General features: G+C 38.3%; 2 protein-coding genes across 10 annotated transcripts in view; both read left to right on the forward strand.

Moving 5' to 3' along the window:
• The first annotated feature begins 9,258 nt into the window (after positions 1 to 9,258).
• Positions 9,259 to 19,202, forward strand: LOC135202017 (uncharacterized). The gene is made up of 8 exons (XM_064231292.1): positions 9,259 to 9,680; positions 10,478 to 10,565; positions 12,734 to 12,869; positions 13,566 to 13,792; positions 14,151 to 14,445; positions 15,358 to 15,533; positions 15,709 to 15,875; positions 18,879 to 19,202. The coding sequence occupies exons 1-8, from the start codon at positions 9,414 to 9,416 to the stop codon at positions 19,068 to 19,070; spliced, it is 1,548 nt and encodes a 515-aa protein (XP_064087362.1). The 5' UTR covers positions 9,259 to 9,413; the 3' UTR covers positions 19,071 to 19,202.
• A 2,319-nt stretch (positions 19,203 to 21,521) lies between these two features.
• Positions 21,522 to 24,906, forward strand: part of LOC135202309 (TWiK family of potassium channels protein 18-like) — a 79,440-nt gene continuing 76,055 nt past the window's right edge. For 2 of the 9 annotated variants that reach the window (XM_064231651.1, XM_064231650.1), the window contains exons 1-3: positions 21,570 to 21,769; positions 22,429 to 23,082; positions 23,706 to 24,033. In XM_064231651.1, coding sequence (XP_064087721.1) covers positions 22,936 to 23,082; positions 23,706 to 24,033 — 475 coding nt within the window. In that variant the 5' untranslated portion in view covers positions 21,570 to 21,769; positions 22,429 to 22,935. Of the gene's footprint in view, positions 21,770 to 22,428; positions 23,083 to 23,705; positions 24,034 to 24,906 lie in introns of all 9 variants that reach the window. The other 7 variants (XM_064231644.1, XM_064231645.1, XM_064231643.1 and 4 more) reach the window with 7 other exon arrangements.

Here is a 24,906-nt window from a genome sequence, read left to right on the forward strand (position 1 = left end):
TCAATTTTTTGAAAACTGCATAGCAACAATAGCCTGCTACATAAATTATTACTGGCAAGATATTGCTGCATTTTTCAAAATCTTCCTTTAAGTTATGTCGAACCGATCTACCTCATCTGAATGCGATATATTTTCCAGTCCTTCCTAATTAGTCTGAAGAAAATCCCTTAGTACAATTTTCTTGTCATTGTCAAATTCCTCTCCAACACTGACATTATTCGAATCTTTTTTTTTTTTTCACTCAAATATCTAATAGAAATATTGTAATTACCACCTGAAAGTTTCCTATATTGACCAAATCTAGAATCTAATTTATCAGTGAAATTTGGCAGTAAGTATATATATCATATTTAGCTCTGATGTACAGTAACTAGCTATTTCTGTAATGGCATGAGTAGTGTACTTTAGAGCTGTGAAAGTTTCACGTGTGAGTTTTCCACCTATAGACTCCATTTTTTCCCATGCTTCTAACCAATTTCCAAAGTTGTTAAGGAATTTAATTTTTTCAAAATCAGTAGAAGTAGTTAATGGAGTAGAATAAATATTTTTTGTTTTATCACCCTTGTTGGGTGCATGCACATTCATTATTGTCCACCATGTGTGAATAATCTATGTAGTCTGCATCAGTAGAATAGCATGTTAAGAAATGTTTCTTGCCAATACTCAAAAGTGCTTCCACAACATATTCTTTCTCTACATCTTTTTGATTTAGCCAGTTATTTCTGATGCATTTGAGTAAGTGAACAGAATCAAACATGAAAAAGAGTGGTCTACTACTATCTACTGGGTGTGGATATACTATTGATAATTTTGGTGGCTTGGCAAACTGTGATAAAGCCTTACCATTAATGGCATTGTTGTCAGTTATGACACATATAACCTGGAAACCTATCTCCTCCAAACCAACAATAACTTCTTCAAAATGGTATGGAGAACATCAGCTTTCATACATTTTGCTGGAGTGATGTGTACAACATCCCTAAATTTTGACATGACTGCTAATCATAAAGACATTTGCACTTGTTGCTGCCCCAACAATATTTCCACATTTGTAATCAAAATATGGCTTTATGTGAATTTCATCCACCATTAGCGTTACCTTGTATCAACTGCCTCGAGTGTTTTAAATCTTTTTAATATATACTAGGAAATTACAGGGTTTTTGTTCAGAATCAGGCCCGAAAGTTTTTGACCAAGAAAATCCTTTTGACTGGAGTAACTTGGCAGTATCAGAAAATTCTTTTCCCTTAAAAATCTGTAAACCTTTGGAGGACTGTTGTAAAACAATGAAGAAAATACCAACAGTTCTGCAGAATATTCACATCTGTTCATTGTCATTAAATTTAATTGCTCGCAAACAAACTGAAGTGTACTGAAATGACTGTTCTTTGATTACTGATAGTAGTGAAATTACCAAAGTAATTATAGTATCAATGTTACAAGGTTTTGCTGTTTTCTGCTCCCTTATGTCAGTCATTCGTAATTTACTCAACAAGAATTCAAGATCCGAAGTATCGTTAAGAACTACAGGGACTTTATGATTTCCAAGCATTTTCAACTGAACATCATTTATAAACATATTAATATTACAGTTCTCTTTAATTGTCACTGACCGGATTATGGAAGGGTGTGGGGACTATTATTCTGCATATTATCAGTGATTCATCCTTACTTACAACACTCCAGTATGATGTGTCCAAAAAATCTAGCTTATTTTTTAGTTCACTGACATTGAAAAATTGCCTTGAGCTTCGCTGGTGTTCTTCAATTTTACTTTGCAACACCGTTGCCTGTAGTGCCTGCTCTTCTTTTCGCCTTTGTCTTTCACCAGGCGACTCTCTTGAAGTAGCAGATGAAGACAAGTAAGCTGGACAGTTTGGAATTATGGAAGGGATTGCACCATGTTTCATCCTTGGGATTTTCAACTTTGCTGTGAGCTTCTTCCCAGTTGTCCCATCGAAGAAGCATGTCTCGGATTCAATATCGTTAGACCTGAAGTGTAGCTCACACACCTGAAAATTGTTTTAAAGCAATGTTAACCTATGTACAAAGCATAGAGAGAGAGGAAGAAATCAAAGAAAGAATGAGGAAGTAAACTCCCAGTAACGTTCGAACAACGTAATGACACTATGTACTTATAAAGTTACATTTTAACTACATACACTTGGAAAATGTAATGCACTTGGAAATATTACAAAAAGGAATATAGTACTTACCCTACTATTCTTGTTAGGAACATACTGGGCTCTCTTGATTGCCTGCAGCCACTTTGCTTTTTCTTCATCACTATTTGGGAATGAAAACACTCACTTTCGGTCCGTTTCGGTAATTCCCTTTGCAGTTTGGTACACAGCACATAAACGGCATTATTGCGCAGTTCCAGGTAAATATTACGGGTTAATATACAGTAAAATTTTCCGAAATAACAGCAGAAAACTGGAAAGTAGAGCGCGACCTCTTCATTCAAAGCGGAAAGCACCACTGACTTTTCTCCTCTAGATGGCCTTGGTTGCAGCAAGGCCATCTAGGTTGCAGCATCCCTGTGACCCCTAGTTGGAACCCGAATTATTACCTTTAGACCTACGTTCCCCATTCATATCTGTCCGACCAGATCAACCCCCTCTCGGACCGCGACTTCGATTCTCGTCCATTTCATTGAGGTGTGCAATTGTATTTCTGAAGATAGTTCGGTCCCGGTGCTGAATAACCACTGGTTCCATGCAATGTCAAGACAAAAGATCTCATCTCTTCACTGAAGACACCGGCAAACTACCACAATGACATGTTTAAAGTACGTTGGACACCCTTCACTTATAATGGGGAAATTAAAGATAAGGGTGAGTCGGTAAAAGAAAAATAATCGTCAGTAGGAAGGCAAATTAGCACTAAATCTGTCTTAATTTGTTGATGTTAATGGATATATAGTCAAGTGCACGCCATTGCAGCAACCACATTGTATTTAAATGTTCGAACAAGTGTAGGGAGAAAAATCGGCTTTCTTCCCAAGGATAAGATTCTATAACTATGTAAATTTATATTTCAGATTAATTATTTAATATAAATTTAATGGTTTAAGCTGTAAGAGATTGAACTTTGTATGCAGTTTAAAGAATAAATATTAGGAACTAACTCATGAAACAGACGACGTTGATGAATGGTGGAACAGAACGATGGAAATAATACCGAGGGTTGCTAGAGAAATATTGGTTGACAGTAGTGGCAAGATGTTCGTTCGAAAAGGAAACATGATGGTTCAGTGAAGGATGCAACAAAGCAAAGAAAGTGGGAGGGGACCCAATTGGAAGACTACTGAATGGCTTATAAGGAAGCAAATGAATTGGCAAAGAAAACTAGCAATTGCTAAGGATAGAGCATATGACCAGCTTTACAAAGAGCAAGATACCAGGAAGGGCAAGGAAAGATTTTTAAACTAGCACTCGAGAAATAATAGTACCAAGGATATAACACACAAGACAAAAGATGACAAATAGTAAAGCGGTGGGACCAGCTGACCTACCTGCAGAAGCCTGGAAGGCTCTTGATGAAGAGTTGACATATTGTGGCAGGTAATGAAAAAGATTATGGAAAGTGAGACGATACCCGAAAAATGGAGAGGATGGTATTTTCGCTCTGAGACAAATAGGGAAAAGTACAGAGAGAAGCAAAAGGTCTTGCATATGGCCTTTATAGGCCTTGAGAAGGCATATGACAGAGTACCACGTCAGGAAATATAGAGAGGTCTCGGGGAGAGAGGAGTGATGGAGAAGTATGTCAGAATGATCAGGGAGATGTATAGAAATGTAAAGACCAACGTCAGATCTACAGTTGGAAGAACGGAAAATTAACACAAGTTGGAGTCGGGCTACATCAGGGATCTGCTCTAAGCCTACTTCTGTTTAACATCGTCTTGGATGTGTTAACAGAGGATGTCAGGGAGGAGCCACTATGGTGTCTGCTCTGTGCAGATGACATAGTCTTGGTAGCCGAGAACAGGGAAGAACTGGAGGGAAAACTTGAAAGATGGAGATATGCCTTGGTCGAGTAGAGGTTTAAGAATAAGCAGGAAAAAGACAGAATATATGACAACCGAATTGGATGGCGACCAGCAAACAACAATCAAATTAGGCGGAGGAAACCTCAAAAGGGTTCATAAATTAAAGTACCCTGGCTCAATGGTTGACAATGAGGGGAACATGGAAGAGGAAATTAACAACCGGATTCAGTGTGGTTGGAACAACTGGAGGAAGGTGTCTGGTGTCATATGTGATAGGAAAGTCCCTGTAAGATTAAAGGGCAGAGTGCACAAGGCAGTGGTCAGACCAGCAATGACATATGGATTGGAAGCAGCACCTCTAAAGAAAACAGAGGGCAGAAAGTTGAACGTAACCGAGATGAGGATGCTTAGGTGGATGAGTGGAGTAACCAAAGAGAACAGGGTTAGAAATGAACATATTAGGGGTACAGTAAAGGTCACTGATGCATCAAAGAAAGTGCAAGAGGCAAGGTTAAGATGGTATGGCCACCTGATGAGAAGAGAAGAGCAACACGTGGTAAGAGAAGTGATGAACGTGGAGGTGGATGGAACACGAAGGAGAAGAAGGCCTAAGACCAGCTGGAGAGATTGCAGTAGAGATGATATGAGGGAGAAGGGAGTGAGGAAATGACACAGGACAGAGGTAGATGGAAGAGAGTCATTAGAAACGCCGACCCCGAACAGAGATAAAGCTGGGAAGAAGAATTATTATTGAATATAAATATTTTGACTAGTTGGTTAACCAACAACTACCTGATACCATCCAATTTTCTCTGGACCCAAAATAAAACTAAAGGTTGCCCTGATGTATTTACAGACAATAGAGGGCAGATGAATTCAATAAAAGTTTCTACTGTCCAAAAACAAAATCCAGAAATTCAAGGTTTTAAGTATGATCGTAAAGATACACTAAAAGAAAGATGCAATTAACGAACAAACGATTAAGAGAGAACACGCCCAGCATCTTAATAAAGGCTGTTGTTACTGCCTATACTCTGTTTTTTTTTTTTTTTTTTTTTTTTTTCATCTGTCCATTCGCCTGTGGTGTTTTTGTATGGTAACACTGCGTCCCGGGCTTTAAATAGTTACATTCAGCTTACATTCAATGATTATAATAATATCCTATTTCGAATATTAACGGTGTAATTCGCATACAGTAAATTATTAAAACACTTTTCAGTTGCAAATGTACACCCACATATCCTTTTATTTACCTAAAACTTACACATAACGTAACTATCTAAAGCCCGGGACGCAGTGTTACCATACAAAAACACCACAGGCGGATGGACAGATAAAAAAAAAACATAGTATAGTATAGTATAACCTAAGATAATAAGTCTGGGCGAGTGACAATCGGGAAGAAGGGCATATTTCATGAATAGTAATAAGGGTACCAGAAATGATGAAATGGGCCTTATGGATTTTACACGGCCATGCATGGAAAGTAGAGAGCATGAACAGGTGAAAAATATGTATGATGTAGGTCGTCTAAAGGCAAGAGTCCGTGTTGGAATAAGACCAAGATAACCTAACCCGATCTTGGAGGAATAATGGGCTCCAAGAACCCGATCCGCATCCTCGTTCATTTCTGGAGGTTCCTGTAGGTAACTTTTTAATGTACACAATTTAATTGAAAGTAAATTGGATTTTTTCATCTGTAAAAATGAAATAAAAGTACCATTTCTTATTTAATCGATCTCATAATACTATATACCGTACTTTATAACAGTATGGAAACTTGAACATACATATGTTTAGTATAATATATATCAAAGTTATATGTGTTTTGCAGTACATCCACAGATTTTAGGTAGAAAAACCATCGAAAATAAGAATTGACAGTTCAGCTTTGCCGCATGCAACCCTCAATGAATTCTGATTCAGCTTTGTCTCTCGAGTATAAGAGGGCAAAAATAATTTAAGCAAAATTGCGATTACAGTCTTCAAGTATTATGCTAGAATTTAGTCATGATAAATGTTTTATGGGCATGAAAATTCTTGAATTATCCAGATGGCAAGAAATGGCCAAAGCCTAAAGAATCTGAATAAATCCAAGTTGGCTGTGTAAGCTTCTGAGGGTAATTTTCTAAATGTACGTAGAAATAAAAGTATATTTTATATGCTACTTGTTGAGAATTGTAACGGTTGTTCACTGAAATTAGAAAAGTCCCTATATATACAGCCATCAGTTCATTGTTTTCCCATCATTGGTGGTACGTCATCGCAATAAACCGTACAGTTTATTATAATAAATATTTTACGTATTCATATACAATATGCTTTTGCATGATTGCAGACTAGTCCATTTTTATGCATCAAAGCTCCACAAATGGCATTTAGTTGTTTCTTTTCGTGCTACAATGATTGAACACTAATATAAAGGGACTGATATCACAAGGAAACTAAAGGTCTCTCATTCTAGATAAAACTATTAACGACATTTGTACGTAGATCATCAATGCCTGCTTTATTTATTCTAACATTAAAATTGTCCTTGTAGTGATAGCTTCGTGACTACCATAACACAAAAAGATAACTTGGTAGAATTTTTGCGGCAGGACATTAAAAAAACTAATGTGATCAGATAGAGAACTAGCAGTTGATCGTGCACTGTATCATTACTTAATCAAAACCGCTTAAGACTGACTATTTAATTGACATGTTAATCATTCCTTAGAAATGTTAGCGTTATCTGTGAGAAAGAAAAGTAAATTTGTGCATTCTCTACGGACATCTAAACAAATACGGACCTTCTCAACTAAAGGGCCCCATACACTGAACGTTTGTCGTTATCGACACACACGCACATACACACTATTCAGACAGTATGAACGATCTCCCCGCACCTTTTGCAGTCTGAACTAGAGATTTTGTCTCGGGAACACGTGGCACATCTCTAAGAGGCGCGCGCGGTAGCATTAAATCGACAGACAAATACATGCATTGCACGGGAACAGGCTTATTCGGACCATGTACTGGCTCATTCGGACCTTTATCCAGGCTTATTCGGACCTTCATATGATTGGCCGATTCGGACCTAATATGCAGTGGCAGCTCCTGGCTATCATAATTTTTTTTTTCAATTCCTTGATATTAACTGCATAAACACATTATATATATCTATATTATATATATCTATATATATATATATATATATATATATTGGCACAATAAATAATTCCGAAAACTTAATTTCTTCAGTTCTGTTTTTATTGGGTTATAACTGATTACTAGTGGATGATTACCCTAATCAAATTTGAAACTGTAAACAAAACTGAAAAAGTATGAAAATACTAAAATTCAAAGCAGTAACTTTCGGCAGCAGAAAAACCGGCGGACGGACTGACGGAAAATTGAGAATATGAGGTTACATAAAAATATTAAGTTCATGTAAACTAAGCGTAGCAAAATAAAAATAATTAAACCATTAAAAAGAATAAAAACTCGAAAACAAAAACATTAAGATAGTACAAAACTGAGTATGACAGTAAAATAAAATAACATAGGCCTATATAGAACAAAAGGACTAAAGAACACCCACCTAAAACCAGACGCATGCATACACATACACACTCTCGAGGAAGGCAGCAGAATCGCTGCCGAAAGCTAGTTTGAATTTTAGTATCATTGAGATGATTATTCTGCATTACATTACATATCATTAGTATCGTCACTGATTCGATCACTATAACTAATACTACATATTGATTAGGCTACTGACGAATTCCAAATCACACCTTCTCCCTCCAACAGCTAGGCTAACAATGCTCGAGGAGAGGGCAGTGCTCCCATGTCCCATCCCGTGAGAGATGGCTACATTATTACCAAAGTCTTTGCATTATTACCCTACAAGCAAAATAAGAACTGCTGAGCACCAGCAGTTTCACATATTTTTCAATTATTATTATTATTTTTTAACAAAAACAAGAGAATGGTAATCAATTTTAAAGGATTATTGATAATCTATACTTAATTTCTCATATTCATGTATATATTCATAATTTTGTGCATATATATTATGAAATCTATAGGGGGCGCTGCAGTTCCACAGTGCCTGCTGACGAGCCGCCACTGCTATTGTGTTTACATATGTAACATATATGACATTTTTTTATGATATTGTTTCAATGTTTGTAATTCATAGTCATTCCAAAGTCTATGGTGAAAATATAATGGGGAAGCAATGGAAATCCACCCCTCTCACGTTTCTAGGTCCATTTATGTCGTACAGTTACGTATTGGTCTAATTTTAAAAATAGTTCATGTAAAAATAAAGCTAAAAATAAAGCCCAAATTAACCTAAATTCATCCGAAATAGCCCCTTGATTTACACTGGCGCACATTTCTTCAGTAGCTGACCAGTCGTTATTTTCCTTTCATTATAGTCCTCCCACAGTTTCATGACACGCCCTTGTAGTTCCTTGACCTGCTTTCTCTGATGTCTCTTAAATTTGCCCTCTTTGACAAGCTTAAATCACCTGGTTCGGTATTTCCTTTTCCTCTAAGTATATTAAAGATATAAGTAAATAAAATGCGAGTTACTTTTTTGGCTTTTTTGTTCAGCTTATGATCCCACCCCTCCACATGGTTGTTTAACCTAATACTTCGCCCAAACACTGACCAGTTCTCCATTTCCCACACCTGACTCTGAAACTACGTTAGGTCAACATAATCCATAAACTCTCTAACTGGCCCAATGACACCCACCTTGCCTGAAAGTTCATCAAAGGTTTCCCTAAGATCATTGCTATAATATGAAATTATTTGTATGGGTCCGAATCACCCAAAACAAAGGTCCGAATCAGCCTAGCAAATGGTCAGAATCAGCCAAGACTAAGGTCCGAATCTGATCCGAATCAGTCACGATCCGAATCAGCCACGGTCCGAATAAGCCTGCATACTATTGCATGACCTGTGTATGACGGACATCGCAAGCCAGCAACTTGGTCGTGACAGATTCCCGCCGAGATCGTTCAGACCCGAAACTCCACCCAATTTTACATTCAGACAAACCCATACACAATGTTTTTGCGAACGGTATAGGCAATCGTTCAGTGTATGGGGACCTAAGATTGATAAAGTAAGCGTGAAAAAAATTTAATTGTCTTTTACATTTCGTTGTCTTTTTTAAGTGTTGAAATCCCTGTTTTGGGTATTCTACAGCCTTTGTACTAGTTTTTTTTTTTCTTTCTTTTCCCAGTTCTGTAAAGATGGGCGTTTATACAGGTTGACACTTGACTGATGAGTTACTGTTCTTGTTTGTGTGCAGTTGTTTACAACGACCAACAATTTCGCTCCTTACGCTGTCATGAAAGGTCGTGGTTAATGCTAGTTAATAACAGTGTTACAGTTTTCACTTTATATTCACAAGCTGGTCATGATTTTGTTACTCTTAGTGTTGTTAGATAGAACCAGAGGGGAAAACGGGTCGCCTTACTGTAGTTTCACGCCATTGCACACACTCTGCGCGAATGCAGGTACGGGGCCCGATTGTGGCAATCAAGTGGTGTCTGTAGTTGTACGCCCCGAGGAAGCTGCCTTCATCGTAGCAGAGCACAATCGACTGAGGTCAAGAGTAGCAACAGGTCAAGAGAGGAGAGGTTCCCCAGGTCCCCAACCTCCCGCGGCAAATATGATGCTCATGGTAAGGGCCTTTCCAATGGGAACAGGCTTATTCGGACCTTCTTTATCCAGGCTTATTCGGACCTTCATATGATTGGCCGATTTTTCTATGCAGTTTTACCTCTTGAACCAGAATTTTAAGTAATATTTATTCGGACGACTGTAATTAACCCCCAGGGGCTCGTACTAAACACTGCGAAATACATTTGACGCCCCAATTCCTGGTGGCTTTCGTATTCGCGGGGACGAACGATACGGAATGCTTATATGGAAATACCCATTGCTATAATATAAAATTATTAGTATGGGTCCGAATCAGCCTAGCAAATGGTCTGAATCAGCCAAGATTAAGGTCCGAAAAAGCCTGCATCCTTTCCAATCACTGGCAGTCTGGCGATACTAGACTATGCCCTCATGAGATACTAATGTTTAATACTAGATAAAACTTTCACGCCAATTTTAACAGAAATTGAGTTGACTGCAGACCGTGGATATACAATATCTCGGAAATGCCCGAAAATATCGGAAATCTTTATAAGACGTGGGTGGGGCACAATGTTATAGGGTAGGGTAGGATGTATTAAGTTTTATTTTTGATAATTTGTAACCAATTTCACACTCTTAACCACGCTTCGTCTGCAGTGGCTTTCAGTAATTTAGCAGATATTCTCTGGCCATGAAGAAAATAGCTAGTAGTACATGGTTTATGGAAACAAAAGAAGTCAAAATTTTTCTGTAGACTAAGTCAGCTATGGAGCTGAAAAGACGATACATAGATTTACTTATCATCAGGTTAATGTATCAGTCTCTTAACTGCAGGAGTGGGATGAGGAATTAGCACGAGTTGCCCAAAGCCATGCGGACCAGTGCATTTTCATGCATGAATGCTCAGCCTGTCGTCGTGTATGTGAGTAACGTAATAGAGCCCACGAATACTCTATTTTTATTTCATCATTTGATCATTTGTAAGAAAATCTTTTCACTGTGGTTTTCATCAAGGGAACTGGTGTGTATAATGTTATCTTTGAATTGTAGAAGCGTTATCACGCGAATCTGTCACAGGTAGTTATACTTGTAAGTTACATCTTCAACTAACTTTTCTTAATTTAGGGTGCTGGTTCCTAACTTGCCAAGGAGCCTGAGGCAATCGAGGACATCCAGCCTAACCTGCCTGGTGCTTTATATATCATAAAGTAAAATATTGGGATACTTTTTAACCTAGCATAGGCTTATGGGTCCAGATTGGCAAAGGGAGCCCCTCCACGTGGATCCCGCCTAGTGTAAATTGACCAAGGGCACCATGAATTAAAAAGTGAAATACAAGTACTACAGTATGTAACCAAGCCTAACCCTACCTAACTTCTGATGCTGGGTAAATCGCATGCTGCCTGTGTTGGAATTCATAGCTGCAGATAAAGAGTGGAGATTTAATTTTTGTGCAGTGGCAGTTCACCAGTGAAAACTGCATCCATTTTTTTTTATTGTTGGTTACCAGTGCACAGTCATGAAACCTTCAAGTGGAAGTGTTCTGAGATGCAAGACATTTACTTTCTAGTGAGTTACCTGTCTAATCATTCCACTCTTGAACTTTCACTCCAGGGAAGCATGTTGTAGTTTTTCATTAAATTATTTTTTTTCCCTCAGCTAATATCTGGTCCAAGAGATCTTTAACAAGATACTGCTACCTTTGAGTTTTATTTGTGAGTGTTTATTCAGCACAAAGGAAAGGTTGGATTTTGAAACTATTTTCTGGTGTTTCTGGATGCATCCAATTTACTGAAGGGAAGAGAGGCAAGGGCTGTTTGCATAATACTGTAAAGGCTTGGGGATGGTCCAGTGTATTGAGTTGAGTGCATGCACTCTGAGGCAAAACTAGGCTGCATTCTGCATAAGTCTCCCATTTTGTCATTTCTGATTGTTCTCTAAAGTTACCATCCAGGGACAAAAAGGTTTGTGGCACAGAATTTGGAAGTAGACTGTACAAGTAACAGTGGAATGACAGTAAAAAGTTCAGGATTTGTTGTCAGGGTTCTTCAAGAGAATGAAAACAGCTGATTGACTTCACTTCTCTTAGTGAGTTTCCCAGATAGACTCCCATCAAGGATGTAGTAGTTGGTAGAGTTGGCGAGGTACTCCTCTGGAAGAAATAGAGATCAAAGTATCCGTGTTTGTCAAGGATGTATACATAATTCTAGATTCGTGTGCTTCTCTCGTTGAAGAATCATTTGAGGTTCAAATGGATGGGTATGATGTAATATTAATTTTGGGTGTGTGCTTTGGCTTTTGTATTCCACTTCATCATGCATCCAGCTTTTGGGTCGAATGTGTAGCCCAACTAAAAGATTTCGAAATCATAATGACTGAGATTATAGGTTTGTAGGCAAGATTTTACAGCTACCAATGACTAACTATAATGCAGTTTTGTTTACAGTAAGGTAAATAGTCCTTCGCTCCAGTGTCCAGCTGAGATTACAGAAGAGGAGGACACTAACTTCATGTTGCTTCAACTTGCTTGGCTTTGTAGAACAACGTTTTGTATGCATCATTAAATAATCAATCATATTTCATAAACAACAAATCATACTGTATCCAGAATGCATAGCTTTTAATACCATGGCGTTACATTAATTGTCACCATTATTGTAAGAAAAGTAATTTAGTTATTTGATGACACTGCAAAAGCAAACTTGCTCGTCTCCCTAATCAGAGTTTTAACTTGTTCCATCTTCATTCTAACTTGTCATTGGATATCAAGGTTTTTGTAAAATGTGGCATGTGCTTTGGTGGTTATCTATGCAGTTTTAAAGTTTGTGTAATTTTGGTTGCATCTCTAATTCACCATTCGTTTTACTACAGTATGAATAACTTGATCACTAAATATATAAAACAGTATATGTTCTGTCTTTCTGCCTCTTGCTTTATACCTATTTCATTCATTTTTATTAATTTACTAAGTGATTTTGGTTGTACCTCTAATTCACCATTCGTTTTACCACAGTATATGTTTTGTCTTTGTGTCTCGTTCTTCATGCCCATTTCATTCATCTTTATTGATTTACTCATTTATTTCTTCAGCAAGGTTTGGTGTTGGACAAAACCTGTTCACAAGTGCCCAGATAAAACGAGACAATACCATTGAATGGTCAGTTGTCATCAACACTTGGTACAATGAAGTGGATATATTTAACTCAAATCATATTCGACCATATCAGTAGGTACTCTAATTTAAATCAAAGAGGTAAATACAGTTGTAGACTAAGATTCAAGGTGTTTGCATTCATAAAGGTGAGTTTATACTAGGCTTCACCACACACTGCTTGCGTAAGACTCATCGCCAACTCGCAAATTATTGTTAGCCCGCCTACTGGACTGCTCATTCGGGTGAGTTAGTGGTGTGGCGCAAGTCCTGATGAGCAGTCCAGTGGGCGGGGCTAACAAGAATTTGGGAGGAGTTGGTGATGAGTCTTACACATGCAGCGTGCGGTGAAACCTAGTGTTAACTCACCTCAAGGGTCTGGAGAGATAAGTGACTAACTGATTACCATCAAAACGACTATAATTGTAGTGTTATAATTTAATTTCACGTCAGGCTTAGCCTGGTTTTTAGTTGTAATAAATGGTGCTGCTTATTTATCTTGTTATTAGATGGAGCCAAGCCGTTTTGGATTTGACAGCTTTTTATGAAAATGCTTATTAGCCCAACTTGTGAAAAGTTCTTGACATAAAAGATGTTTGGCTTCACTAAATTATTCGGCCATCCTGAAAGGTCCTTATGAGTTGATACATTATCTCTTGGTATGATATAAAAAGATGGAAGGACTGAACAGCATCAAGGTTTTTCTCCAGCAATGACAAAAAATGCAATGTAATAAGTTAACTTAATTGCAGTATCTTAATGTTTCAATAGGTATACACCTGCCACTGGGCACTACACCCAGATGATATGGTACAACTCGTACACGATCGGTTGTGGATTTACTATGTACAAACAAGGTAGTTGGTGGAGGAAACTTTACACCTGTGATTATGGGCCCGGAGGAAATATCATATTCTCCCAAGTGTACCTCCCAGGTGGTCCTTGTTCTTCTTGCCCTCCGGGTACCTCGTGTTCTCTGCAGTACCCAGGGCTTTGTGGTGAGTCTCTTTGGTGGTATTTCACTTCTGGAAATATTCCTCGTTTAAGCTGTCAACTTTGTCAGGACGTAAATTGCAAAGATAACATACATAAGATTTATCTGTACAGGCAAATTGATCGAGGTTTTTAAAACTATTTTTCCATTATGATGGATTATATTTTGTCATTTATTCTTGACATGTGTGAAATAAGTAAATCATAAAACTTGTATCTCGATTGGTCATTGCTTGGGAAGCGCATGGGAATAATTACACATTTATAAAGAAAAAACTGTTATGAACTTCTAATCTCGAAACTATGATATTCCCGTTCAACGATTTTTGGCATAATTTAATTCCGCTGCTTATTCTCCTTCAGGTTACGCTACGACGTTTGTCGTGCCTTCTCGCACACTGAAAGGACAATCTGAAAGCATTCCCGATCCAGACAGCGAGAATATTAGCCAAGTTGAAGCTGCCAAACTTACCAGACCAACAAGTAATATTACAGAATCACAAATGGCAGAGTGGAATCTTTCTGCTCCGTCGCAAACTGTTGGTAAAGTACAGCAGGCCTCAAATGTCAGTCACAAGCCTGAAGACCCTTCCACGGGTGATGGTCAAGAATTATGCTTGCTAACCTGCTTATTTGGAAATAGGCCTGCATTTTATAGGTAATAAGAAGCCCCTTTTTATTTATATATTTAGTTTTTATAGATACAAACTCTTCCACTTACGAACTTTCGTAAAATAAACTACTTTACTATATTAATTATCATCATTTGATCAATATATTTAGGTTTTAAATATCATTCGTATTCATAAATTACTCTGTAAAATACAGTACAGTACTCATATATTGTGTTTTAGTATGAAAAAACATAAATAGGACTGTACGTATTGACTCGTGAGTATATCAAGTTTGACTTAACGAACAAATCAAGGTTCGAACAGCTGCTCGGAAGGTGGCTCGTTCGTGAGTGGAGGAGGAGGAGCCATGGTTTGACTCATCGTTGAATAGAAGCTCTTCAGTGGCGTGGTCGGTATGGTGTTGGCGTGCCACTTCGGTGGCCGCGAGTTCGATTCTCGGACATACCACTGAGGGGTGAGAGATGTGTATTTCTGGTGATAGAAGTTCACTCTCGACGTGGTTCGGAAGTCACGTAAAGCCGTTGGTCCCGTTGCTGGATAACCACTGGTTCCATGCAGCGTAAAAGCACCATACAAACAAACAAACAAACTCAGCTTTGAACCAGCTACGATTTCTGTAGAAGCAGTATTGTTAAATTATGAAGTATATGTTAATTCCATTTGAAGTTGAAGACATCATCATTATTTTTATTATCATACTTAAATTGAAAGTTTCCTTACAACGACCTAAAATGCTTTAAATTGCAGTTAGGGACTAGAACTAGAAAAAAAAAAAGGTTAGTTCGCTTGCGGTATCCAAGGCAAGAGTTGCTCAGTTATTTGATGACCAGTACTGTCTCACATTTTGTTCCTAAATCTTAAAAATCAGATACACGATTTTTATGCTTCTGTCATATCTAATGGTCAACGCTGTGACGTTTTTACTTTCCGTTTAGATTCTGTTGGCTGACAGAGTGGTATTTCAGCCTAATGCATCCCCTGCCTCCTTTTGTGAACATCATCACTCCAAAACCTGCAAGGGGACCGGATGTAATTGTAAGGTGTGACGCTGATTCTCAGCCTTGTGAATTCAAGTCACTTAGTCCCAGCTGGATTGTGCAAGGAAATCACGGTGAGATCCATACTTGTATAAGCCTTGAAAATCACCAGTTTTATTGAATTCTGTTGCTGATTATGATTGCTCTCTATGTGAATAGTGTCATGCTGTTTTTGACGTTCATTGTTTCATTGAGTAATATCTATCGTATGTCAGATTACATATAATAATATTATTATCTTGTAAGCAGGCAGAGGATCTCATGTACGCGCCGTTCTAGAAGTAGGTGAAGAAGCCAGGTTCATGTATCATAAGCGAATGGCAGCCCCTTCGGGAAAGATCACCTGCGTATCAGTTTCTCACCTACTCAGTTTTGAGGATATTGTTTATCCAAGTGCCACTGTTACAGAATTTATGGTAAGAGGGATTTCACTATGTATTATTTTTCTGACAAGAGGTAACTAACTAGAATATAACCTCTTTAAAAATGCATCTAAAGGTGTGTCAAATGTCCGACGAACAAACATTGTTACCATATCATAGGCAGAGCAGGATGACGTCATAAGTGTTGAAACGAATGAAGTATGTAGATCTGGCAATAGAGGTATCAGATGAGGTTGTATACACAGATATAAAAGCCTAGATGCCGCATCGGCCGCTAGCTGAATAGGCTGGCGCACGTCATCAGGCCCGCCATCTTGGCGCGGTAATTCAACCAATGCAGCAGGCTGCAGTATATGACGTTTTTTCGCCACTATCCGCTTAATATTGCACGGATTTTCTTGTCTGATGGCTCGTTACAAAGCTTACATAATTCCCTACAAGGATCTAATAAAATAAAGTTGTTCCTTATTGTTTGAAAGTTAACTTACAATGACTTTGTTTTAGCAGGTAGGGGGCTAGTTGTACACAAATGTTAATATTTACCCATAACTATTGCTGTAAACAATAATTTGAAATGCCTCCGAAAAAAATGGTTAAAACAATATTGTTTAAGGGCCATTAGGTCAATAGGGTAAATCGTGTATGTTGGACACTAATTTGATGTTTCTAGATTTCTTTCACTGCATTATAGCTATGTAATATTAAAGTGTTAATCTGATCCTTGTAATAAGAACTAAATGGCCAAGCAAGGCACATAATGAGTTTTTGTTGATGTTTTGATATAGCCTGCTAATTTCATATCAATGCATATAGATTATCATTACAATGTAATATCATTAAACTGTTGGAAACAGCAATGAAAAAAAAACTTGTTTAAACTGCTGAGAATATTTATAAATAAATGCACAGATGTACAATAAATGTTATATATACATTCAATGTAAGAACAAATATCATGGAAACAAATCATTGTGCAATACATTTTGAGAGTTGTTACTTCAAAGTATAGGCTTAATGACCCATAAGGCCACCCATAGCTTTAAATTTATACATGTGTGACCAAACCAATGAACAGTTAGCTGAAAATAAATTAGACTGGCCTTATGATTGTGACCTAGGCAGAAAGGCTCGGTGGGGGGGGCGGGGTTACTATGACCGGGTATACAGGGTTGCTCGTCAGGATTGGCTCATTTTGGCAATTTTGGTCTATAGATGGGTCCCCTTCTGGAAGGGTAGAAGTATAGAGATGGCCCAGGCCCTTATCACAAATAAGGTATAATAATTTGGGTCCTTGACAACACAGGTCTAGAGATGAGCTATATTGAACTGTTAATGCTTGCCATAATGATATATCCTAGTCTGAGCAAATTAAAGGTAGTTTTGTGAAAAATTTAAGTTCTATATAATTATTTCACCATATAAAATTAGGTCTAGAGATAGGTCACTTTTGCCACTAGACGAGGTCTCTTGATACCCCCTAAATTTTCCAAAGCCAGGTCTAGAGGTCAGAATTCACTGAGGAGCATCCCGTTCAAAAAATTGGAAGAACCCCCACCCCACCCCATGCTTAAAGAAGCAGGCAGAGATGCAAAGGCTAGATAACACAGAAATCCTAGTTATTCTAGGGCCTACTGTAGTTTATTTTAGGCTCAACCCTACAGTTTTATGACTTAAACTTGTAGGCCTGTGCCAAAAATTATATTGGGGGATTTTTTAACAGAGCACTTCGAGAGACAAAGATTTTACTTAAGTTGCACAGATCCATAGCTGTAGGCCTACTTTAGTAATCTGTCTTATCACAGCATTTCAAATTATTGTTTACAGCAATAGTTATGGGTAAATATTAACATTTGTGTACAACTAGCCACCCTACCCTCTTCTTCTTCTTCCTAGCTTAAACCCATTTTTATATGGGGTCGCCATTGCAAATGAGTCGTCTCCATCGATTTCTGTCTTGTGCCTCGTTCTCATTTATACCTTTCAATTCCATATCTTCCCTTACACAATCACGCCATCTCTTTCTTGGTCTTCCCTTCTTCCTTCTACCCCGCACTTCCATTTCCATCGTATGTCTTCCAACATGACGTTCCTCCCTTCGTAATAGGTGTCCATACCATCGAAGCCTTCCTTCCTGTATTTTCTTCGATATTTCAGCTACCTTTGTCGATCCTCTTATATACTCATTTCTAATCCTATCTTCACTTGTTACTCCCGACATCCATCTCAACATTCTCATTTCTGCTACATCCATCTTCTTCTCCTCTGTTTTCCTCATACTTCCTGTTTCTGTTCCATATAACATTGCTGGTCTGACCACCGTCCTATGGAACTTTCCTTTCAATTTCAGAGGGACCTTCTTGTCACAGAGTACCCCTGATGCAGACCTCCAGTTATTCCATCCTGCCTGAATTCGGTGTCTCTCCTCTTGGTCCATGCTTCCACTGTCCTCTTAAGTACTTGAACTTCTGTACTTTCTTTATTTCTTCCCAACCCAATCTTATGCTACTTCCACCATCCTCAGTAATACTAGAACACATATATTCGGTTTTTGATCTGCTTATTCTCATTCCTCTCTCCTCAAGTGCTGCTCTCCACCTCTCCAACCTCCCCTCCTGCTAAAACAAAGTCATTGCAAGTTAACTTTCAAACAATAAGGAACAACTTTATTTTATTAGATCCTTGTAGGGAATTATGTAAGCTTTGCAACGAACCATCAGACAAGAAAATCCGTGCAATATTAAGCGAATAGTGGTGAAAAAAACGTCATATACTGCAGCCTGCTGCATTGTTTGAATTACCGCGCCAAGATGGCGGATTTGATGACGTATGTCCGGCCGGCCGATGCGGCATCTAGGCTTTTATATCTATGGTTGTATACCAGTGTTATTACTCTGCTCACAAGGCAAAGACCGGCAGACAGTCTTTAATTGGTAACAATGTTTGTCCGTCGGACATTGTTCGACCGTGTGGACGCACCTTAATATGAAGGAAAGTTGTGGTACTATTGTTAAGTCAAATTTTTGTTATTTTTTTCAGGTGGTTGTCAGACAGCAGAGAGGTGAGGCTATAACAGTGAATTTTGGTGGCACACCTGGAAGGTGGGAGGAGACAAGCATGTCAATAAACAGCATAAGGAGTCCTTACATTGTCGAGCTGTTCATTGGTCCCGTTAATTACAGGGTCACTGTTGCCATCGGTGCTTTGTATGTCACAGGTGGTCTCTGCTGATTGTCCAGTGTAAAAGAATTTTATGTTCTCTGTCGAGGTTCTCAATGACACTTTTTGTCAGAATAAACAAAACTGGAGGATGTAGAACTACATTGTTTTGCCTCACTTTATAATAAAACTAGATTACCTTTACCGAACTTTTAATCTTTACAGTCAAGCCAACTGTGTTTGCATATTTTATGTACATTTAAAGACTCGAATTCTTACCTAATAAAGTTTTCAAATCCTACAAGAACAAGATGCGAGTTTAAAACTGATCTCCTTATCATTTACATGGACCTCTGATGATAAGAGATGAATAGCTTATCAGATAGGAAAGTTGCAGGATGAAGAAGACTATGAGGAAGGCCCAAAAAATCGAGGATAAATGGTATTTAGCGAAAAGGGGGCCAAGACCAGAAAGAGACTGCAGAAAATGTATTTCACTTCTAGCTTTGTACGTGGCGCCCCCCCCCCCCCCCCCCCCCCAACGTAGGGGCAGGCAGGGGCACTTGTCCCACCCTTAGATCCTGGAATATATGTATACATACACACATATATATGTATATATATATTACATTTAACTACATCACTTTGTTTTCCTAACGATTACCTATATATTCTTTCAGTTTAAGTAAATTAAAGGTATCATTATGTATTGTGTAATATTTGTATACAGTATATAACTGCGTTGTTCTTTCCATATACATTTGAATTCAGCTGAACAGTGTATGGAAGAATTTAAAAAAAAAGTCAGTGTAACATTGAATTTTTTCTTTATCGTATCTTGCCGCGGGCGCCCATGGCTTTATAAAAGCAAAATCTGATTATATAGTAACCCCTTCAGGACCCTGGTCTTCTGATTACGTAACATTTTAACCTAAACATGAATACCCCGTAGAGGGTTATTGCCGCTAAGTGCGCCTTGCGTGATACACTGTAGGCATTCCTTGAGGGTCTTTGCAGCGGCCCTTAATTGCAACCTCTTTCATTTCCTTTACAGTACCTCTGTTCATACTCTCTCTCTCTCTCTCTCTCTCTCTCGCTCTCTCTCTCTCCTCTCTCTCTCTCTCTCTGCACACCTTTCAGACCTTACCCCCAGTTTCCCTTTCAGCGCCAAGTTTCATAAAGTACCATCGCTTGACCTTTGGCCGAAATTTTATATTCTCTTGTCATGCCTGAATAGGTATAGTCCACAAATAACTGCTTTAATAGTGCTGATACGTTGAGGGGTTACATATATCTATATATATATATATATATATATATATATATATATATATATATATATATATATATATAATTCCTAAGTTAATTTCTCCTAATAAGTGATAGAAAATAAATTTAAAAGAAACCAAACGACTGAATTATGCTTATAAAATTTCATGATCATCGAGCACAAATGGCCACAGGTTCGATGTTGAGACATTTGAGAGATGACTTGGTTTTTTTTAAAGGTCGAAATTAACGTCACTTTTAGCATGGAATTGTTTCTCCTAATACTGGTGGCCCCAGACAACTTGACGGAATAATCATGGCTGTTTTCATACCTTACTAAGATCGTGGATGAGCCACCCCCTGCAGAAAACTTACACTACATTTGATGCTCCTTAAGCTTCCACAAGGCTCATCGCTAGCGTATCGAAACTCATTCTAGGTCTCCCCCTCTTCCTAATACTTCCAGATTAAACACGATTCACAAATATCCCCCATTCTTTCCGCATGACCAAACAATCGCGAAGCGCCTCAGTGGCGTGGTCGCTTTGGTATTGGCGTGCCACCTCGTTGGTTGCGAGTTCGATTCTCGGGCATTCCATTGAGGTGTGAGAGAGCTTTATTTCTGGTGACAGAAGTTCACTCTCGACGTGGTTCGGAAGTCACGTAAAGCCGTTGGTCCCGTTGCTGTATAACCACTGGTTCCATACAACGTAAAAACACCATACAAAAAACAATCGCGAAACACTGTTCTCTTTTTTTTCACATCTGGTAACTACATAAACAGATCTACTCTATAGCTCCAACAGTTTCCTTACATTTCCATTCAACATCAACTATTCACCTCTGCGTGTATATCGCACGCGCGTGTGTTTTGACCGGAACCTTAGCTTTTTCCATTCTCTCATCTATATAAGAAGACGGGTAAAATCAAATGTGGTCCATGATTCCTTCGCCGAGGTTTCGAGATATGTAAGAGATTTTTTGGCAACTTTGCCAGTGGTTGAAATTGCAGATTTTGCAATTCCTGTTGCTGAATAACCACTAGTTCCATGCAACGTAAAAACATCATACAAAATTTAGAAATTAACAGCTAATTCGAGATTAGGATGCCCAACATGATGAAAAAAATGACATCAACTTCTCTACCGATTTCACTGTAAGGATAATTTTTTATTTTGATATTTTAAAGACTGAAACTCTTTTTACCCATTGAGCGAGATGAGGCGTTAGCTGACTATAGGTCTAAATGGCTCGAGCAAATGACGACTGACGAGGGTCGTCGACTCAGTCGTGACTCGTGAAGTGAAGTGAAGTCAGTATCTGTTCAGCAGTGGGAGCGGCAGGTTCGCTTTCGCGGTTGATCGGGTACGCCATCGTGGATTGTGTAAATATTTGTTTCCTGAAAACCCTATGATTTTGTTTATAGATATACAGCGTGGCCTCCCGAGAGATAAAATAGTAACAGGATGTTTGTTAACGTAGTGAACGAAAGAAACAGCGAGGTGAGTGAAAATTTCAATGAAAATTTGTACAACTATACAAGTTCCCTGCAACTTCAGTGAGGTAGGGGCGAACGACGTTAACTAAGAAAATTAACATTGGCCCCATAATGGTGGGGGCATTTATTAAATAAATAAATAATATATATATATATATATATATATATATATATATATATAACATATTAACAGTGAATCTCCACGACCATACGTGAAAAATAATAGGTATGTAACATTAACGGCCGACTTTCCACCTAGGCCTACGTTACCGTTTTTACAATTCTTTTCCTTTCAATTAGCTATACTGACATCAGTTGGATTGCTAATCGTCAATAAACGACCCATAGGGATGGTTTCATTTATATTTAATTTGTAAGACTAGGTATTATTTGATTAATGAACTTTGTCATATAGGCTTGTCCTTACATTTTATCAAACGAATTGTATAATCTGACATAGGCCTCCTCATGGTTGATGGCGCTCAAAAATGTCAATGTTTAGTAGTATAATTCATCAAAGCATGAAGTGACGTCATTCGATAAGTCGCGGGGAGTAAGCTTAATATGACTTGTCATAGGAATATCACAACTGATTTATTTCTCTCCTGTGGGATCTGTGTAGCTGGTCATTTATAGAATAAATGAATTCTTTTGCGTTATCAGGTAATTTATAGAAATGTAAGACTACCTATCATATCAGTGATTACTCGTAAGTTGTGATGTGAAGAAGGATGTTGCCTGCTACTGAAGGAAATATAAATGACATATTTAGACATCCTTACTTCTTGATAATGTGACGTCACTGACTTATGATTTGTAGGGAAAAGTGAAGTTATACATCACTGATATTTATTGTTGGCAGTGACACGAGTAGTACTAAAGCAAGGGGAAGGTGACATCAAAAGAGTTACGTCATTAATCGTTAGCTCTTTTAAGGGGGCAGTGATGTCGAAGTGATTTCAGTTCATTTTTCGGACGAAGCAGTCAGGGGATGCTGTCATTCATGCGTGTGAAGTAGTGATGTCAAAAAACATGTATTCAGAGACCTGCTTTCCAAAAATGCTGAATCTAAGAACTAAATCACGTTGTCGTGTGTGTCAAAGGGAATGACACTATCCAAGTGAGACGCGACTACCGTAGGAAACCGAGCACTCCTTACCGGCCGTCACCATGCAGACGGCCTACGCTCGTATGGTGTATGAGAGGCAGGCGAGGGAACAACGGAGGGGCGCCGCCGAAGGACATCGCCAAACGTCCACTTTCAAGACAATTCTGAAGGACGCCTGCAGGCGCCTGATTGCTTTTCTCTTCACTCAGGTAAGGACGAGGTCTAATGAAATTGAATAGGCTTGTTATGGTTATTTTTGTAATGGGTAATGCATTGAAGAGTGAATTGCTCAATTTTTTAAAAGGTAAAAATAGAACGTAAACTTAACTCGCACACTGGTTATCAGAACTGATCTGGTTGTCGAAATCTTTAAATTCTGATACAGATATATTTTGGCAGAAAAATTACCATTAGATTATTATTATTATTATTATTATTATTATTATTATTATTGATTATTATTATTATTATTATTATTATTATTATTATTATTATTATTATTATTATTATTATAAACGTTGCCTAATCTAGCCAACTGATCAGGTTGATTTATAATTACCTACATATACATTATAAGTATAACTGTTGAATTTGTTCATCTACCTGATGGTCTCGTTTAAAACAGTATTATTGTTAAAAGCTGAAATTACGCGAATTTTTCTGTTAATAATACAAAGCAAAACTTTTGTGAAGAAGAATATCGGTTGTTAAAGGTATAAGTTGCATATGGTCAATACATATAGACTCTTGCTTTTGCAGTTTAGATTTAATAGTCTTGGCATTTAGACCAACAAGAACATTGGCCCATTAAGAGCAAAACGATATTCCCCAGGTGGGCGTCTGCGGGCTCGTTGTTGCCTACAACATCCTGGGCGCGTTCGCCTTCAGGGTTATCGAGGGGGAGATGGGCGACCCCAGGCCGGAGGAAACGGCTAAGGAGCTCCGGGAACAAATGGTCCACCGTCTCTGGAACGTGACGCTTCGCCTCAACGTCCTGGAGGAGACGCAGTGGCGCGAGGAGGTCGTGGTGGCCTTACAAGAGTACCAGGAGTTTGTGGTGCCCCTGATTAAGACCAAAGGATACAGAGGCGTGTACCCGAAAGAGACCTGGTCTTTCAGCGCAGCTCTTATGTATTCGCTCAGTGTTTATACAACTATAGGTGAGTTAGTGTGCTGTTTGAAATTATATATATATATATATATATATATATATATATATATATATATATATATATATATATATATATATTTTGTGTGCGTGTAAAGTATTCGCTTTAGTTCATAAAAGGTAATGTTGGTTAGAGTAAGGTTAAGTTGTGCTACATCCGGTAAAGCAAATTTAGGTTGTCAAGTTAGGTAGACGTATTTCTTTGGAATTCCCACTCGTTCTCATGATCTTTTATTTCCCTCGCCCACTGACGGTGCAACAATTACCAAATATTTTTCGCTGAGTGGGCTGTAGGTATTTGCAACATTTCAATCATTCTCTCGGTTGCGCAAGTCGAAATATTTACGGGTGATGAAAAGCTCAACACGTACTACGTAGGTTGAGGATACTCTTATAATTGAAGTCGCCATTTTTCTATCGGACGATCTCGGGTAGGTTGTCAGTGTTTAGTTTTCTTTGATAACTCGCCCATGTGTCTCGTTACTGGATTTGATGAGATGTCTTTGATTTTTTATTGAAAGTCTGTAAGTCTCTGGTCTCTTTGCAGGCAAGTTATGGCATAGTCTGTGCTGTGTGTGGTTAAAAGTCCTGGTTTCCCCGTACCTTGTGCCATCGGAGCACGATTTATTAACATACACACATTCTCATATGTGTAATTATGCTGTAGGTGATGAGGCCTTCTGGATATATCAATTTCAATTCAATCGCGATGAGCGTCAACACCCACATTTTATATTGAATCGTTGTTATTATATAACAGCGTTCTAGAACATCGCAAAAGACCACATATTTAGGTTCGTACTCAGTAAGAATATGTAAACGAGATAGACTAGCTAGAACTTTGTAACATACGCGGTCTAGAGTC

Source organism: Macrobrachium nipponense, chromosome 30, assembly GCF_015104395.2.
Source record: "Macrobrachium nipponense isolate FS-2020 chromosome 30, ASM1510439v2, whole genome shotgun sequence".
Lineage (NCBI taxonomy): Eukaryota > Metazoa > Arthropoda > Malacostraca > Decapoda > Palaemonidae > Macrobrachium > Macrobrachium nipponense.